Raw genomic sequence first — 19,401 nt, 5'->3', positions numbered from 1 at the left:
GTATTCTCAAGTCTTATATGTAATTCCATTATTTGTATAGGCAATGCAAGAATAATAACAATGCACATACTTGGAACATTCACATTTTGTAATCTCTGAAGATCTGAATATAGATACAAAAAGCTGGTGCTGTGCTTGAACACGCAGTTAAGGAGATTAAGAAATGGCCTTACATACTGTAAGCCACAGATGCCAATTTTATAATTAAAAATATGTAGTATAATAAACAGGTCTATTACTTATTCAGAATATAACTGATTCTTCAGGTGTTGCATAGTGTTCTCCAAGCTGTAATTTAAATGAGGACTTCACATCCAGCTGAGTAAACCGAACAGTTAGGTACCTAGGGACCAATACTGTCTTCTCAGAAATATTTAAAATAGCCAAATTATACAAAAATGGCTGCATTTCCAAGACACTTTTCAATATTGCAGCTTGCCATTTCTTACAAGTTAATTTTGCTTTCTCTGAGGTCAAGCTTTCCATCACCCTTCCTGCAAGGAGGCAGAGAGAGAGTAAAGAAAGAAAGTACAGATGTGACCAGCTGGGCCATGGGCTACAAAGCTCCTAAGAAGAGCAGCCAATGGCCTCTGTTGCCATTTGCAGGCTGCAGTAACTCCAAACATGTATTTATTTGTTTTTTTTTTGTTTGTTTGTTTATTGCTTCTCCTGTTATTAAGAAAATTCTTTCCCTACATGTGTGTGAAAGTTTTCTGAGTCTCCATTAGCTTTACTTGGGTCGCCAGGATCCTGCTCTCCTTCATCATTTTGGCTGGTGACTTTAGTGAGGTTAGCTTGAGATTTGACAAGACAAGCTCCAGACAAGACGTAACAGCAGAGATCCTATCATTCTTTTGTCTTTTACAGTGTTCCACAGCCTCATGTAGCTATGTACAGCTACTTATAAAAGAAAAACAGTACTGCCAGAGTTGATTAAAAATAAATGGCTTTGTCTTAAAAATCCCAGGATCAGCTTAGAGATTCTTAAACATTTTAAGACTGTTTCTTGTTTGTGTAATCGTTCACCCCATTTTTTAAATTATTTTTTTAGAATAGAAGCTTTAAAATATATATATGTTTATGCTATAAGCTTTTAATTAAATGAATGACTGAGTTATGGAAGAAAATACAGTGATAATGCTAAAAAGTATAAAAATTGTATCCTATATGAAGGAAAGCAAGATTTATAATTCTCATTAACTTGCTTAACTTGCACCAAACCTTTCAGAAAACATTCTTTATTCTTTTGATTTTTAGATTAGAAGAATTTTAAGTTATTGTCTTCACAATATTTTTGCTTATTTTGCATTTCTCTCACTCCCAGTGCCACAGAATTCAGCCCTGGTATTGCTAAGCTATTTTTATGCAGAATATAAATGTTTGCTCCCCACATGCATGCTTCTGAAGTTACTGAACTTAGTCAAATTTACCCCATGTGGCAACAGTCTCCTATTTCTTAAGGCCTTTTTTTCTATTTTTACCAGCTATTTTTAACTGAGCAACCTAGTCAAGTCAATTGTGCATATTTGAAAATAAATTATATCTGTAACAATATTTAGAACTACGACTGCATCTCTTGATAATTCTTCATTTATTTTGATCCTTTGTTTAGAACTTTTGTTTTCAAGGGAATGGTTACAGATCTGCCTGGATTATACATTTCCTTTCTTCTTGAAAGTCTTTGAGATGTGGCTTTGGTGTGGGAAAACTATAACCAGTAATTTAAATAGATAAAACTTATTTTTTAAAAATATTTATTATAATTTGACTCTACTATGGAAAACTACAGAGAAGAATGAGTTAAATGGTACAAAACCATTCTAATTAAAAAAAAAATTGTGAAAAATTGAATGTCTCTGACTTAAGACTGCATTCTTACAAAAGCAGAGAAGATAGGCAAGATGTGATGTGCCAATAGCATACTGGTATGTAAAGGAAAAAGTGGGGAGATTTAAAAAACAAAATTGAATTACATTCCATGCCTATCATGAACAAGTTTAATACTATTCTTTTCTTTATAGAAACAGGACAGAATATACCACATAGAAAAAAGTTACCTACTATATGTGACTTACTTGGATACATTATCCAAAACTATTTGTGATTAATGAACGTCTGTCATAGCTGGCTGTGCAAGAGCTTATGCTATTGTTCACTACTGACTACTCACTTCTTGCAGGAATAGCTTTTGTAAAGAACTGGATATATTACTTTTTTTTTTAACTCTGTGATCATATGAAAAATATTTATTTAAAAATTTAATGTAAAACCAATGAAAAGTACCTAGCAACTCTATTTTTAAGTAGCTTTGAAGTCTCGTAAAGGCAAAGAATCAAGGGAAGCAATTCTTATCATGCATGTGTCTCTGGTATTGGGGCAAACAGTATTTCACAAATGCATTTAACAGCATTCAAATTAGATACCATACTTCAGGTAATCCTGCTTAATCATGCAGAACTGAGGTATCTGTACAACTTCATTAGCCAGCCTTCATGTAGAAAATTACTGAATGTCTGCTGAATAACACCTCTTCCATTTCTGAAAACCAAAGTATAAACCTTACCTCACATTAGATTTTATCTCCATCCTTTGCCCAAAAGACTGATCTTTTCTGCTTATTTTTGTCCATCACCAGCACACAAAGTAGTATGTTACTCTTCATCTTAATTGCATGTTTTTTCAAGGCAAATGCGCTGACCAGGTGTAGGTATAAGACAGAGATTTCACAGAGTTTCAGAAACCTCACACAGAACTTTCTTTTCTGCTTTCAGGCAAAGAGACAGCTATTTAACTGACAAATAGATGTGGATAGACGATTCAGTTCCTCCTAGATGTGGTTAATCATCAGATCAAGAAAGAGAAAAAATACCGTGCGAATTAGTAACCAATTATACAATGCGAACTGCAGGCAACTTTTTACTACAAGCATGTTGATTATCTACAGGCCATACAGCCAGTTATTTACAAACAACAAATCCTGCTCATTTCATAGAGTAACTATTGAATTTCTGTTAATATCAGCTCAATTTTTTTTCTGTTTATATATGTAAATAAAAAGCATGAATGAATGCTTGAAAAGGAAGGGAATCATGTAGATATTAAAAACAAGACTGTTTTATAGAAAATTTAAGTTACTAATATTTTCAGGGTTTTAGCTGTAAGACAGACATTTTTGAGAATTCTTGGATGCATCAGGTAAGTAGTACGGTACTGCAGGTTAACTTAATGAGACTCTTTATAACAGTAATTTTCTTCAGTTCTAACTTACTGTAGAGCGAGTGGTTAACAATATTCAATGTAAAATATCCCATCCATATGCTGTTGTTAGACAGTTCATTGGCATTATTTTGTTTTGGAGATCATCAGGTTTAGGGAGGATGTATTATACAACCTTTAGTTTGACAGAGGTTGATTTTCTGACACATATGTGGGTACTGCTGTAACTTAAAACTCAAGTTGGAAAATGGGCATCATTGCAGGTGGAACTGCTTTCAAAGCATATGAGAGGCATTATCACATTGACAACAGAGGCTTAGTAACAAAGCCTTGATTTTTGAGTTACTAAAATTCCCATCAGGTGGCTTCTGAGATTAATTGCTGTATGTGAAATGATGGCTCAAGTGTTTTTACAGGTGCCCAAGAAATCCTTGTGCTGTCCCAGAAATAACCAGGCTGAGGAAGGATAAATCAAATAAGTCAAAGGGAAAGGTACTGCTTGTCTCAGAAGTCAGAAAAGGGCAACTTCTTGCACAACTTAAGAGTCAAAAGAACTCTTTTGAGCTCCACCTCCACTATGGCTCTGTATTTCAGTAGCAAAAGCAATCACTCAACAACTTGGACGGCTTAAGAACATGAAATTTTTTCAAGCTCTTGTTACACAGTGACATCAAAATAAATTTCCTTCAGAACAAAGCCTCCCAGCAAAATACCTTCAGCTTCAAGAGATCAAGCTATTAAAGGCCAGAACTAAAAAATCTCTTTCCCTTTACTTAAAATTAGCTTCTTCAAATATGAGACCTCAGAGTTTAATCATAAAAGTCTTCAAGTATCAAGTGGAAAAAAAAAAAAAAGGATTGGCTTGAAGTATCATCAACTCACAATAATAGTTATTAATACATATTTGTTAATTAAATACACATCTATTTGCTCAGTTTAATTAAATAAGAGGTACTGAAAAATAACTGAACAGTTGCAAATGCTCCACTTGTTCTTAGCCCCAGAATTATACCACTTCAGTAAGAACACACACTACAGTTTTTGGGAGTGTCGGGTGCATGGTACCTATCTCATTGCATCTAGGTACTGGGCCATTTTGTAATAACAGTGTAGGTGGGACCTAATGGTTCAGACCAATGCTTTCCACTCACCTATGTGTGTCAGTAGTTGAGCAATGAATGTCCTTGCATCTGATGTAGCCTAATAAACCTTTCCTCTAAGAAAAAAAAAGCTTTGTCAACAGGACTTTGAGCACTGCAACGGTAATTGAACATGAGATAATTAGATACGTTTTATTATTGAGAAACAGAGGTTAAGCACTTTCTCCAGGATCACTCACAATGTCTAAGAGCCAGGTCAGAACCTCATCAGAACCACTGCCTTAAGTCTAAGACCACCTTCCATGCTCTTATTAGGTCTCTAGAATAAGAACAAATTCTGACCTTGCATGACCAGAGGTTAGCCATGAAATTAGTGTTCAGTCTTTGAAAAATCTAGTAGATTGGAATGAATAGGCTGATGTAAATTATTATACAGCATTGCATGACAATGAAATATTGGAGCTTCTTAGGGGTCTCTTTGTCTGTTGTGAGGAAGGGTTTGGTGTAGAAAACTTCCCTTAATGCTGAGGGCAGCTATGTACTTAAGTCTTCAGTTTGCACACCAAATAACCACAGCTACCTTCATATATATAGCAGATGCCATCCCTTGGATTATGCAGACCTAGGTATACATCATATTACCACTTCTTGTACTCAATATGAGATGAATGCGAACCCAAGAAGAAAAGAAAGAAAATTAGAAGCAGGGAAGACAGCTACAGGAGGTTAGAAAAACTAAATACTTAACAATCACATGTAAAATACCGAACATTTTTCAGGCCCAAAGAACTGTTGAGGCTTGTAGGATTAACACAATTACATGTCTAACTAAATTGGAATGCATATTGTCTGTAACTGAAATGCTGCTCTTTGTACACTTCTTTGAACAGGAAAGGATTTTGAACTATCATTCTGTAACGATTTTGCCACATATGGAAGGGAACCTCTTACATAACAGCCAGGCATAATAATCTTCCAGGGATAATATTTTGTAATTTGAGGGAAGGACTGAGTTATGGAGTACAGAGAGTAGAGAAAGAGGGTGAAATTGCATTTACACAGTTTAAATTCTATACATGGGGTACACTGCATTTAATATGATTGTGGTGAGTGAGTTAGTGGTGAGTTCAGGGCTGGCAATATAGTCTTCACATGAAGCAGTAATACTTATCAAAACCATAGTAGTTAAAAAGAAGCCAAGAAGAATTTTAGATCGATCATTCACAGACAGGAGAGAAAGAGAGAGGAGACAGAGAGGAGAAAAAGAAAAAGAAATACAAAAGCAACAACAAAAACTCTATATAGGGAAATTTAACAATTTGCAGATCAACAATAAGAAAAAAAAGAAACCTTCATCCACTGTATGTAGTCTAATACATACCGTAAATACGAATGGCAATGGTGGAATTTGCAGGTTTACCTGCAGAACTGGCAAACATCTTGCTTGAGTTAGGAAAGGTAGGAAATTACTGTATCAACTATGATGCATATTCCAGCCTCTGTGCTTTTTAAATGCACAATTAAGTGACCTCTGCAGAATTATCTGCATTATTGCAGCTGAATAGCTAAGCCTTTTTATTTTCATCTGGAACATTAGCTAAACCATATCAGATTAAATACGAAACTGTTTCATATGGGTGCTATTCCTACCATCATCTCCCTCTTTGTGGTAGGTAATTCCAAGCTAGAGACAGTAAATACAACTTTGTTGATTGGAAGATAAAATACTTGATTCGTGCAAGTCAGGTCAGTAATGCAGAAGTTGAGATCAAAGGAAGAAAGCTGTCAGCTGTTTTGTCGGTGCCTTGCATAAAGTCTGACAGCAGTCACTCAGGCTACGGAGATGGGCACTGTCCTGCACAACAGCACAGACTGTAGAGAATGAGCACCTCAGCTCTCACTGACCACGACTTTCAGTAGCAGCAGAAGGTCTCAGGTGCCAAACAGAGAAACTGCTAACACTGAAACATTCAAGATTAGGATGACCTATATTCCCAGATCGTTGCAGAAACATTGATGGTAATCCATGAAGAACATTATACATTAATGAATAAAGAGAACACTAATCTATTTACCTGTATCTTGATTGTAACTATGCAGCCAAAGCATGACTGAATCTGTTTCACATATTTACAGATAACAAAAGCAGCAATCATATCATTAGAACAGATGGTTTGGCTCAAGTTAGGGGCATGTGACTTGGAGACCCATATAATAATTTCTGTTAGGAGATCAAAGCTATGATGATCATTAAGCTTTTAAACAAAGTCCACATTCAAGTGCCCTCAGAACGACTTGGAAAAAAAATGTTTTTTGAGGGTTTATGTGACATGCCTAACAATATATACAGGCAAAATTGCAGAAAAAAAAATACTTATGTCTTGGTGTATTAAAAAAATAAATCAGTGGCACTGACTGCTTTCGTTATATAATGCCAACTGGAATTGTGAGAAAACTAAGAAGAAACCGAGAAAAGGAAATCTTTCAAGCTAGAGCTGAGGCCAGGTATACAATTGTATTACATCATAACCTAAATATGAACTTTCTTTTCAATAATACAGGAGTATCTAGACGAGCCAGAGCAGTTCCGACACTTTGCAAACCTGCATTTGTAACATAAATCATTTTCTAAGCCTACTGGTCTGGACTGAAACCAGAGCCTTTCTGAATTAAAATTTCCAACATTGACTAGCAAAAAAAGTACATCAGCAATACTGATTATGTGTGTTCTGATTCATAATGGATTATCAGCAAAAACACATTTTTCACAGTTCCTGGTGAAAAGAAGGCTTAATCTGTATGTGTCAGTTGTCATCTTCAGAACTGTACTTTCCTAGGATATGCTATTTCCTTATATCCTATCTCAGAGGTAGGTACAATGACAAACATAGCAAAAAGTCACCCATCAGGAGCTAAAGCAGGACTCATAGCTTTGCAGATAACATCTGGGGAGTCCTAGGATAAGTCCAGCATGTGTCGAATGAAAGGGACTAGTTGAGACAGCGGATGAGAGGAAGGAAAGGGTGGGGAAGGAAAACTGTCTTTGGAGCCACGGTTCTCCCAAAGCAGCAAAACCTATGCCACCATTTCCTCAGCATCCTTCCTTATACACAGCATCCTTTTACAGAAATTACAAAGCACAGGCAAGATGTTACTGACTTACTGTCTTCACTGGGCAGACAGATACTTGTCATGAAGGTTAACCCCTGCATTACTGTGCACTTCAAAACTTACAAGACTATCAAGGGGAAGTAAGCATTTACACTCTGCCATAGTCTGCAAGATGCAGCATAGCTCTCGCTTAACACTTTGGTTCCATCCTTCTAGAAAAGCTTATATCCATGGCTGCCAGCTGCCATAAGTGGCACAATTTGAAAGCACACACGTACAGTGTTATGAGCTTGAGTCACTATCTGGGCTGCTATGGCCACTGCCTACTTGCTCCGTACTTTCATCACATCCATGATTTCTCCCATATACCAACTCGCACTGGCCCAGCCAGGCATGTTTCTAAGCATAACATGTATTTTTCACCACCATGAAGAAAAATGAAGTATTAAATAGTATCAAAAGCCACTTTTACTGGAAAATTGAAAGTTCCACAGAAATCCAACATGTTGGTGAGCAGTGCTCAAGTCTGCTTTACAGGTATACACATTACTGCAATGACTAGTATTTACATACGCTTTCTGTGGCCCAAATAAATCCTAGAACTCCTTAATCCTTGTTTCCAGCCCTTGTCCATTAAGCATCTCTTCAGAAAACACCATGGAAGTATTCTTAAGTTACCTACTAACTCTTAGCAGCTCTATCAACGCTGACCTTGAAATGTTGCACAGAACCAAATATTCTGATCTTTCTATAAAACCATACGCCACCTATATCATGCAGCAGAATTTTACCAGCTCTGTTTCACCATCTCAGCTTCTCACTGAGGTGCTCTCCTTCCATTTATTTGTTTTGTTTGTTTTTTTCTTGTGTGTCTTTTTTTCCCTGGTATAAGAGCCGCACTGTTTTATCTTTACTATAATTGTCAGGTCTATAAACAATTCAAGTTGGTTTATGTGTATTTCATGTACATTAATACAGTATAACTGAACACAGAAGGATTCCAATAACACATAAAGGGACAGAAATTTCATCTCTTATCAAGGTGAATCTATTATTCAGAAATAATGATAGTTTTCTCATCTGCGTTGTAGCACTTCAAGGTTACAAATAACTTTCAAACATTTGCATTGCAGTTTATGTAAGGCAGAAATTAACTACACAGTGATTTGTCAACACTACTTAAAGGTTGATGCCGGCTTTTCTTTCTTTTTTTTTTTTCTCTCCAGTTTTTACCATTTTTTTAAAAAGTTAAGAAAGAAGTTCACATGGAAATTAGAGAAAGAAGTGACGTTAAGAAACCAGTTCAAAAGGATATACACAATCACATGAAGGTTTATAGTCTTTTTCCAGTTTCAGCCAACTAAATTTACTACCCCAGTACTTAAAGATAGCAAAAATCTTGTAATTCTTTATTGCATTTGCTGTTGCAGAGTAATAGTTGCATACCGTTCCTAGACCATTTAAGGAATCCTATTCATATTTACTTCATTTTACAACCAGAGAAAAGTGTTTTTTTTAATGTTACCATTATTATTGTTTCAAATTTGAAACTTCTCAATTATGAAGTATCAATATAAAAATGCATTCATCATCTAGAATTCACATCCTACAGAGATTTGTAACAGTCACAGTTAGAGGAAACACGCAAAGACTCAGAAAAGCAGTGGCTCCATTGGTAGAGTACAGTGGACAGATGCTGGAACATTGCAATGCCTCAAAGGCAGACAGCACTGAAGACAGGGGCTTTAAAAGCAGCAGCATACTGTCAGACGGCCTCCTTGGGCAAGGAAAGCCTTGTATTAAGTGCTATGCATCACTTGGTGGGACATAACAGAAGAAAAAAATGAGAGCACTGGGAGAAGAGCAAGACTTGCACAAGAGTATTTCAGAATAAATAATGTGCATAAGAAGAGTGTAATAGTATGAAGTACCTCCAATGTAGGCTATTAAAATCTCATCCTTTAGATTGTGGATACATTTTAGCTTAGATAATTACACTAAAACCACTTAGTAAAGTTTAGTATGTCAGAATTTTCCTTAAGATATCCATGTCCTCAGAATGGGAATTTTGGAGTTAAAACATAGAAAAGGTCTTTGTGGTTTATGTTGTTTTATTTAGTTATTTTAGGAATGTAAGCAAGACTGGTATACTTAATTCAGACTATTCATAGCCACAATAAAAGCATTTCTTTTTTCTTGCAATTTATCTCTGGTGTTTTATACATATCATGTTTCTGAATGAAGGGAAAACTAAATTATATTATTTTTAACATACATGCAAGTACATTAAATATATAGACTTTTAATTCCTTTTCAGAGCAGTCCAGAACGTTGGCTTTGAGAATAAGTAATTAATCTATATACAATCAAAAAGGTCACTGTCCTTCATTTTTACTTTCCATACCTGAAAAAATTTATTTCAACAGAACACATTTAGTGTGATTTATGACAGAGACACCTTCCCTCTTCTCTGTCTTTCTCCCTGTCTCTTTCAAATCAGGTCCCTGTAGTTTTCTAAAGAATTCTTGGGGTACATTTGCTGTAATGTAGGAGAGAGGCATGTTTGTATTCCATGCAAAATATTCGAAGAAGCCATCTCTCCTTTTAGTCAAAGGAACGTTAAAAACTGTTTTAACCCTGACCTTACCATTGAGTGCCATGATCCCAACTCTTAGCCTCCAGGCAATTCAGAAAAAAAACTGTTTGAGTACATTCAGCCAACAACTTCCACGTTAAAAAAAAAGTCTAAGTTGGAGCCATGTGGTCTCAATCAGGCAGTAAAAAACTCCCTGTTATGTTCGTAAATGCAGAGCTGCAGTATGCCTATAACCTCTCTTTTAAATCATCTTAACCAGATCTGAATCACTCTCACCACAAATGATTCGGTGGCCCTGGAATGTGCTGGGGTAGACAGAGTTGCTCTGCAATGAACGTTGGGACATCTCCCACATCCCTAGTGTTACAAGAATTGTCTGCAGGAAAAAAACCATTCTTTAAAAGGTGAAAGCCAAGACAAAAAAAGTGACATCACAGTTGAATCATTCAAGGAAAATAGAAAAAAATGCAACTACTGCCTAATAAATCAGAGCTGTAAGCCACAAACCACAGCGAGCCAGTACAGCCACAGAACAGCTTTTCTTGCTGAAGCAGAGATACCACAAGCAGCTGGCAGATACACGTGTAATTGTATTCGGAGAGAGGTATTGAATTCATTAAGCTAGCCAGACTCAGAAAAGTTGATCAATTAAGAAAGCAGAAAAGTCGTGATTTCAGTAACAATCCGTGCATCCCCTTACAAAGCACTGCAGCATTGCTTAACATGGGCTGTCACAGTTCTTGGCACTGATAATAATTTATGTGGTGCTTCATTAAAAGCTTATAAACTGATCACTTAGGATGAAACAAAGCCCGTGAGGTACTTGCATAACCTGGATAAACACTGCTAGTGAGGAGGAACTAAGCACCTTAGCCTTCTCAGGACCTCGTAGAAGGAGTTCCAAAATGTTACTTACTTTTACAATTATAATAGAGGAAGGGGAATGTAATTCCCCGAGGGCTTCTAAAAGTCAAATTTAAGGAGCAAATAAGCAAGCCTTGCTTAACTAACTGCAAGATTCTTAAATGTCACTTCCTCTTTAAAAGTCTGTCTGCAGCCTGAAAGATTTTTTTTGTGTCTTAAGTCACCTCAAAAAGCAATTGAAACATGTGGCCAAAGTGAAGTGCATTTATAACAGGAATAGACCAGAGCCAAGAGGTTTGGATCCAGATATTAACCTTCTCGTACTGCAGACATGGTAGAATCCAGGGGTTTTGGTTAAGGCCCATCTCTGAATTCTCTCACTGCCAAACCTCACAGTCAGTAGAAAGTATGCATTAGCACATCAAAGCAGGAAAAACAACATAAAGATGTCACATTCTTCCACTACATCAATGGAAAAAAAGAAAGAAAAATGAAGTCATTATAGCACCCATGTAAACTGTGAAACTGAAAGCAACTGCTGAGAAAACCTGACGTAGTGCCATCAGCAGGGGGGAGCCCAGCACTGGAAAACCCTATTCCATTTTTAGCTCCGAAAAAGAATCTTTGCTAGTTCTAGTTTGCAATTCCAGTTCAGTGAATAACTTGCCAAAAATAGAGCTAGTAACTGCCATAGAAAGAAATGCCTTAGTCCACAACAGATAAACTCTGTACTAAACTTCACCAATGTTGTAACATATTGGAAACTATCCTGCTGAGCACTATTTTGCAATTATTTGAAAGTAACAGAATTTAGCACATTTTTTTTTAACCAATTACCACACTAAACAGAAGTGTAAAGGTCAGAATAGTGAGCATTGGTTACCTGTTTCTGAATTAGAAAATAACCAGAAGTTATAGACCTCAGAACAAGCAGGTAATTGTCAGTGCCTCCCCTACTTTGCACAAGCACCCATTTGCACATTCAGCATCTGTTTCATGTGACTAGATTCACCTCCACAAGTTTCTGAGAAACCAGTAGTAAATGAGGCAGTAGAGGAAATTTGCTAATTACTAAGGACATTGCCTTAGTAATGTCTAAGTTTATTTTTATGTTTTTAATGTACTTAAAGACATTCAACCACCTGATCTTCTCCCTTTCCCTACATTTATTACATATTTTAACATTTGGATTTCAGTGGTTTCTTATATATCACTTAAAGAAAACCCATATAGCAAGACAAAACAGTGTACTGATAGCAGTGTTTATCAGTAGCTTTAAAGCAAATGGGTCCCTATAGTGAATTTCTTCTGACAGCTAGATAGCATTTCTGAAAGCAAGGCATTTGGATTAACCTGCTGCTGTACTGATTGTTATAAAATTTTTCTGAAAGACAAAATAAAGAGAGAGGAAAATTAATAAAAATAAATAAATCTTAGTTACAAAGCAATTGATTCTGCTAGCAAACTTTGAAGACAGCAGTAGTAAAGCTTTTAAATAAAGCAAGGACAGCTAAATTGCTTTGCTTATTGGAAAAGCACCAAGTTTCCTTTTGCAAGTTCTTGTCCTTTCTATGATAGTCATTTATCCAAGCACATACTCTCTTCGACAGTACATTAGCTTTTATTTTCATGCTCTAAACCAGAAGGCCCTCAAACTTTTTGCTTTTAAAATCAGATTCACTCAGCTCCTAAGGGCAGGGGGGCCAGAGGGGGGAACGACACACGACAAGGGGACGAGCTCTGAATGAATGCCAATCACTTGAAATAAGTCTATTTTCAGTTCCTATAAGATAAACAGTCTTAGGAAGTATCTCATCCTTTTTCACTCCCCCTCCTCCCTGAACTTTAGTTCTATACGTACTCTATACAATGGAAGATCTTTCCTACCCAGACTCAGCTTTGTTCTTAAATACAAGGGGTTATACTGCAAGTTAAAGTCACTCTATTCTACACAATACAAAACAAAGCAAATATGCAGAAAACCCAATACTGAAACAATTTGGAAAGCTTTCCAGAGTTGTACAGGTGTTCAGGAATTTGGCTAAAAATATATACATTCTTGTACAGCTTTTCAGAAAAAAAGCAATGAGGAAAATTTTACTGCTAGGCAATGCTCCCACACCACTATAACTACAGACACACAGTGTGAATCATTCACGTACTTCTTTCCCTTCCCCTGCCGTAGTAAACAACTACACTGTTTCTTGCATCTTTACACACATTTAATGCTGGCACTTACCGTGGTGGAACAGAGGGACCCCAACCCCCTACAAAGAAGGTGATGGCTGATCGTCTCTGGATTCTTTATTTCGTGACTACTCCCAGCTCTTTGCTTTGCTGCTCTAAATTCAGCCTAGTTTGCAGAAGAGCACAGAAAAAATTAATAGAGAGCTGAGTTGCCAAAATTCCAGGCACTCACAGTCAGCAATGAAGACGTTCTCCCCAGTTCTGAGTGATTCCGAAGAACAAAGCCTGCTGGCAATGAGGAAGCAGAGTTTAAGTCCTGTGGCTTCAGTCCAGCTGTTGCTCTCTCGCTTTTGCTTCAGAGTACGTGAGAGCGTTTGTATGAGCTTGTAATGCATGCAAGAGATGGGGGCTGGGAAAAAAGGGGGTGTGTGTAAGGGGAGGGAATGCTAGTCATATCCAAAAATAACACAAAGGAAGTAATGTGGCGATCCCTCTCCCCCCGTTCTTTCCTCTTATCACATGTACGGTGAGTATCTCTACCCTAAGATTCTGATCTCAAGTGTGGGTAAAGAAAAAACTCCATCATGACTTGCAACTCATTTGATTGTGCTATTAAACTGTAACTGAGGTGTTCCATGCTTAAGAGGGCACGTCAGAAGAAGCATGATTTAGTAGCATGCTTGATGATACTGAAGCCAAAGTGCATTTCATGCTGTATGTCTTCATTTGTAAACCAGAGAGAAAGAAACAGAGGTTACTATTGAAGTTTACTACCTGTCAGAAAAAAGTAGTATTGCATTCGCTTTGCCAGAAGTTCATAAATTCCAGTCCTAGATACTGCTTAATGGTGATCGTTCCAAAAGAAAATATTGTAAATTTACAGTATGATGCAGAAATAGAGATATAATCATATCTCTATATTGATTAATTTTCGCCTACTTTTTCACCAATTATTTTTTATAAATAAATTCCACAGTCAGGAAAGTACTTCATCAAAGGAAAAAAAAAAAAAAAACAACTTCCACAATATGAAGCAAAAGAAAGCCATGTTAATTAAAGAAAAAGCAAGAAAGAGGGCACCATAGAATAAACAACAACGAGTTGTTCTTTCCCGTGTAATCAAAAATCTATAATGTAACTAATGTCAGCAGTAAAAAGCTTTATAATATTGGTTCCAGTAATAATTCTGGGCTTTTAAAATCTTAAAAATGGTTGTCCGTAAGTAAACAACAAATATAGGAAGAATAATAAATCACTAGTGATAGCCTCATATTTTTCCAGTTGGTTCATTTAATCTGCACTCTGTCACATTAATTTGAGAACCACTAAAACAATCTGCATGTCCAGAAACAATCTCTTACTTAGTTAATTGGTTACTTAGAATTTCTGGAGAATCATTATTCCATGAGGTAGGGCTTTAATCTAAAGCAGGTGTTCTTGAGATACTAAGAGCCAACAGAGTATGTGTTATATTTTTATCACACTACTTTCTGAGAAGTGATTAGCATTATTTCTTAAAGGGTTAATTAAAACTTGACAATATGAAGAAAGGACAAAGCAATCTTGGATTTAATTTCAACAATGAAATTTTCAACACTTTCAACAATGAATTCTTTCAAAACAACAGTTCTGAAAGCAGAAGTGGGAAAGGAGGAATTGGAAATTGATCTGTAGTGTGCCAGTTTTGGCAATGATGGAGTAAAAGAGCCACCTGTTTACACAAGACTTTGTTCCCTAATGCGGAAGACAGCATAGATCAATCATCAGACATTGAGATTTTCATATCCAGAGTCAATTTTTTTTATTTTTTATTTTAACCAGATAGTAAAGTGACTGGAGCTTTGAATAAGGAGCTTAGGTTTTATAGATCCCATATAATAATCCTCCCTACATTCCACCTACATTAAAGAAACTACAGTGCTTTTCCAAAGCTAATAGCAGAAAGAATTGTTATGATAAATTTTAAAATTACAAATACGCTCCATGTCGAAGGTAAGTCTCAGAAGCCTATAGAAACCATCTGGAATGAAAGGAAGTTATGATTATTTAGTTTGCCTTCCTGCATATTCACTAGAGACTGACTTTCAATATATTTTAAGGCCATAAAAAGTTACAGTAAATCCAAGTTCTGTATCAGGAGGTTCCCTGAGCCCTACTGTGATGTACTTTTCTCTTGGTACTTCTATTCCCTGGTAAGCATTACAGAGCTTGGCCTCCTTTCCTGTCTCAAGGTTTGCCAGCCCAAATTCAACTTGACAAACTTCACATGCAAGGAAAGATCAAGAACAGATAAGATTACCTGGGGGCTTTTAGTGCACACCTCATCCCATCTTGAACATAGCTGCACTGAATTTGCTGAACTGGCTAATTACAGTTCTAACATGAAAAACCATATGCTTTGAGTGGACTACAATAAGCCCATATCTAGTTTCATTCCAATTGAGTCTCCAGAAGAGGGACGTTAGTCCAAGACCTTGGTCCAGATAATGGAAAAGCACCAGCCAGAAAGAATACGAATTCAGAGAAAGTCTAAAATTACAACATAAACACAAAATAGCAAGCAAATGAAAAAGTACTGTGAAGCTGTCACCCACTTTCCTCTGCCCTGCTGCCATTACCAGAGACCCAGTAACATGAAATGGTTTTCTGGAGAATTTGAAACAAACAATAACTCAAGGAAAATAAAATCAAATGAGGATGAGTACCTCAGTGGCTGATAATCCATAACTTCCACAAATGTATCCATCAAATTAGTCATCACTATGATACATATTATGTTCTTTTTACTGTTGGAAGTCTACAAAGATGGCATGCAGAACAAAAATAAATCTAGAATTATTTGTTCTTGTAAAATTAGCAAAATACTTAATTTTTCATGTTGCAAAAAACATTATTCCACTAACATTGTTGCTATTTTACTCAAATATAATGTAATCCTACTACGGTTAAGAAAATTGTGGCAGTTGTACATCTGCTAATTTGCAGATGATCTGCTAAAAGTAATACCTTATTTTCTGCATTACAAACGTTTCAGCTGAAAGTTTCAATTTCTAATGAACATTTCTCAGATTTCAGTTTGCTTTTCAACTATTGCCAATTCTAGATAAGGAACAAAAATAAAGGGATAAATACATATTATAGTTTCTTTCATTGAAAGTTCATTTTCATTATATATAGAAAGGAGACAGGGGGGAGTGGTGCTTTGTCTAGTAAGATGCAGCCATCATAAATTGGTTGCTCCCTGGACCGAGTGGCTACAGTAATTTCTAAAGCATTAGAAACATGGATCAGAAATCACAACAAGCAAAATAGAATTCAGATTTCAAAGATTTCTTAAGTGTGATCAAAGTGTTCTAACTCATGTCACTGCTGGTAACCTCTGGAAAGCAAGGTTTTCTCTTACTACTATATCATAAGGTCCGTTCATAGAGATTACACTCCAGGACTGTTTTCATGAAGTCATTCTATTTCATTCTTTTCTCTCCCCAGAATAATAGTTTAATATAATAACAACCATGTATTAAGGGGAAAAATTCAGTTTTACTCACTTATTTTGACAACTTCCTAGGCACAAGCGCTGGCAAACTGGGCCATTTAATAACTTTAGAGTCTTATACTTTGTACGCACAAATGTGTTCCCAATATAGCATATGTAAATTTGACATTCATCAGTAAAGGTCACACGGTGTTTGAATGTACGGAGCACTCTCATGACCAGAAGTATAATCTAATAAAAGAAGCAAGACTGGTGAAAAAGGTGGAAAACTGAGGTCAGTTTGTATATATTGCTCAAATATTTTCTTTTTAGTATCTAAATACCTTAGTTTAGTACCTATGTACCTTAATTATTCTGAGTTCACCTTTGATTAGGAAAAATTTTAAATTTTATTTCTTAATATCTGCACAGCCCCTTTAACTTCTGATCATGATTTCTGTGACTACAGACCCCAAACGTGATTTCTTCTGATCTCCATAACCTTCATTACTCCTCAAGACGTGTGTTCTTTAAAGAAGGGGAAGTATTTCTGAGGTAGATGCTTAGAGAGAGGATTTTTTCTTTTTTCTCTGTAAAAATAATGTGTGGAGCATTTCCATTCTCTGAAATTATTTAGATGTCAAAATTTCATTTTCAAAGGGGACATTTTTGGAAGATTTAACTCTGAATTTCTGAAGTCCTCTCTTAGAGAAATAAGGCAAGTTACTTAAGAGAAATATATATTTTCCGCTGATGAATATACTTGAATAAACTCTTAGAGCAAATATGATCTAAATCAGAGGAAATTAAAAAACAAATCCTAACTCTCCTTACATCAAAACTGTCTGCATAGAAAGAGAAAATAATGTACACAACACTACTTCTGAAGTCTCTAATGTTTCTATTTGCAAAGAATTTTATTCACTTATACATAAGTGGTAGAGATGCACAAGTGCAAAGTAGTAGATACAGCCATGTAGGTTATGTATATAAAGGGATATGTTCAAATATCTCAGAATGCGATAGTTAATGAGATTTCTTCCACACAATGCAAAGTCAGAATTAGTGTCATTCCTAAACTGAAGGTTCAGAGAAGTCACAAGCTTCTCAAACTCAGCGCCTGTGAAAGTGAAAAGTATCTACAAGCTACAGCCTCAACCAGGATGTTCCCAAAGTCAGTTTCTGCATCATACTGACAGTATGCATACAGACAGGTTTCATTCTCCAAATGTTTTATTGCTGCATTTTAACATAAACTGGTAGAAATACATTATTTTCTTACAATTATATCAATAAAAATTTTCATCATTTGAACTTAAATCTTAAAGTCCATCAGATGTAGGAGTGCTGCTGAATACATATCTCTTTCATTTAGATGTCAGCAGGAATTCCCCAAAGGCTCATATACACAAGAACAATTTTAATAACTAGTAGCTCCAAATCAGTTACTACATCTGATTTCAGTGAAAGTTTGTTTACTTTTTGGGGATACATACAACCCCAAACCCAAACAAGCCAATTGACTGAAGTATTTGTTCAAAGTGTTATGGAATCTCCTGCTTCTTTTACTTGCTTTTTAAATCCATTGTAATTTCAGAATAAGCATATACTAATCGGTTCTGAAATAGGTTCCATTTAAGTTGTTGAGTGATTAAATGTAAAAGCACTTTAAAAGGATACCTGAACTGGAATAGTGGTAGGGTGGACATGAGGGGAACCAAACATTTCTACACATTCACTCATTTAATTCATGCATTGTCTGTGTGATTCATACAATGGCAATATTCTGCTTGAGGCTACAGCTCATAGGAACTATTCTTAATTGACAGTAAATCTGAGAATTTCATGCCTTCTCTGATGCTTCTGTATATCTTCAGTTTTAGTTCACTTTCATTCTCGTATTGAGGGAACAAACAAGGCCAGTGTGTGTAAACAGGAAATAATTCTCTATTACCTGTTGTCAAAAATACAGATTCAAGTAGACTCTTCCAAAATGTGCACATATTCTCAGTCAGAATCAAAGATTCCACAAACAAACTAACTCACTGAAAGCTGTTGTAGAATATTATGTGCCTTCTTCTGTAAGAAAGTACAAATCCAGTTCAGTGCTAAAGAACGGCTTTGGGTTTGTGAAAATAACAAAACAGCCCTATAACTTGTTGCAACTCTTTTAAAGCACTTGTCAGATTGAAGATCTAGTTGAGCCCCTATTGTATCCTTCTCATTAAAAATAATAATAATAAAATAAAATAAAAAAATGCTTAATCTTATTTCATGCCATTATCTGATAATAGTTACTACAGAAAATTCTTGAGGAGAGCTAGAAAGATGTACCTTGAGCACAGAATAAAATGTCCATGGCTGCCTTTCCAATGCAGCAGGAACCACACTGGTTTAGCAACTAGTCTTTCACATGAAACAAGGTAAAAGCCTGGGGCGACTGACCAGTCTCTGTTGCCAATACAACACTATTGGTACTTCGTTATCAATATCTCCTTTCCTTTGCAAACTTATGCCCAGGCAGTCTGCAGGTGACACTACTGCTATCTGACCACCAGATCCATTTTAGCCAAGACACAAGAAATCAGAGAGCAATAGTAGAAGCAGCTCATAAACCATTTTCTTCCAGTGGTTTCTAGAAAGTAACAAAATAATCGCTGAACTCTGTAGAGTATATTTTCTGTACTATATATATACATACACAATCTAGTTGCAATTTTAAGAATCTGTGAAGAACAGTCTGAGAACCTTGTTCTTAGTTTAGTTTATGTGTTATCTTACTATGAACATTGTCAAAATCCTTATGCTATGATCTAATAATTATCAGGAACTTACTAATAAAATGGAGCAAC

The 19,401-nt window shown here is 36.0% G+C and overlaps 1 protein-coding gene across 8 annotated transcripts in view; it reads right to left on the bottom strand.

Moving 5' to 3' along the window:
• Window positions 1-19,401, bottom strand: part of PALLD (palladin, cytoskeletal associated protein) — a 187,558-nt gene that overhangs the window by 127,826 nt on the left and 40,331 nt on the right. The window contains exons 1-2 of one of the 8 annotated variants that reach the window (XM_046940710.1): window positions 13,127-13,431; window positions 2,564-2,827 (exon numbers count right to left, since the gene is read on the bottom strand). The exons of 4 other annotated variants lie outside the window; for them this stretch is intronic. In XM_046940710.1, coding sequence (XP_046796666.1) covers window positions 2,564-2,586 — 23 coding nt within the window. In that variant the 5' untranslated portion in view covers window positions 2,587-2,827; window positions 13,127-13,431. Of the gene's footprint in view, window positions 1-2,563; window positions 2,828-13,126; window positions 13,432-16,622; window positions 16,703-19,401 lie in introns of those variants that run through there. 3 more of the 8 variants (XM_040699536.2, XM_025149830.3, XM_046940711.1) reach the window with 3 other exon arrangements.

The sequence above is a fragment of the Gallus gallus genome, chromosome 4 (genome assembly GCF_016699485.2).
Source record: "Gallus gallus isolate bGalGal1 chromosome 4, bGalGal1.mat.broiler.GRCg7b, whole genome shotgun sequence".
Lineage (NCBI taxonomy): Eukaryota > Metazoa > Chordata > Aves > Galliformes > Phasianidae > Gallus > Gallus gallus.
Note: the sequence above shows the minus strand (reverse complement) of the source record. Positions and strands in the feature narration are given on the sequence as shown.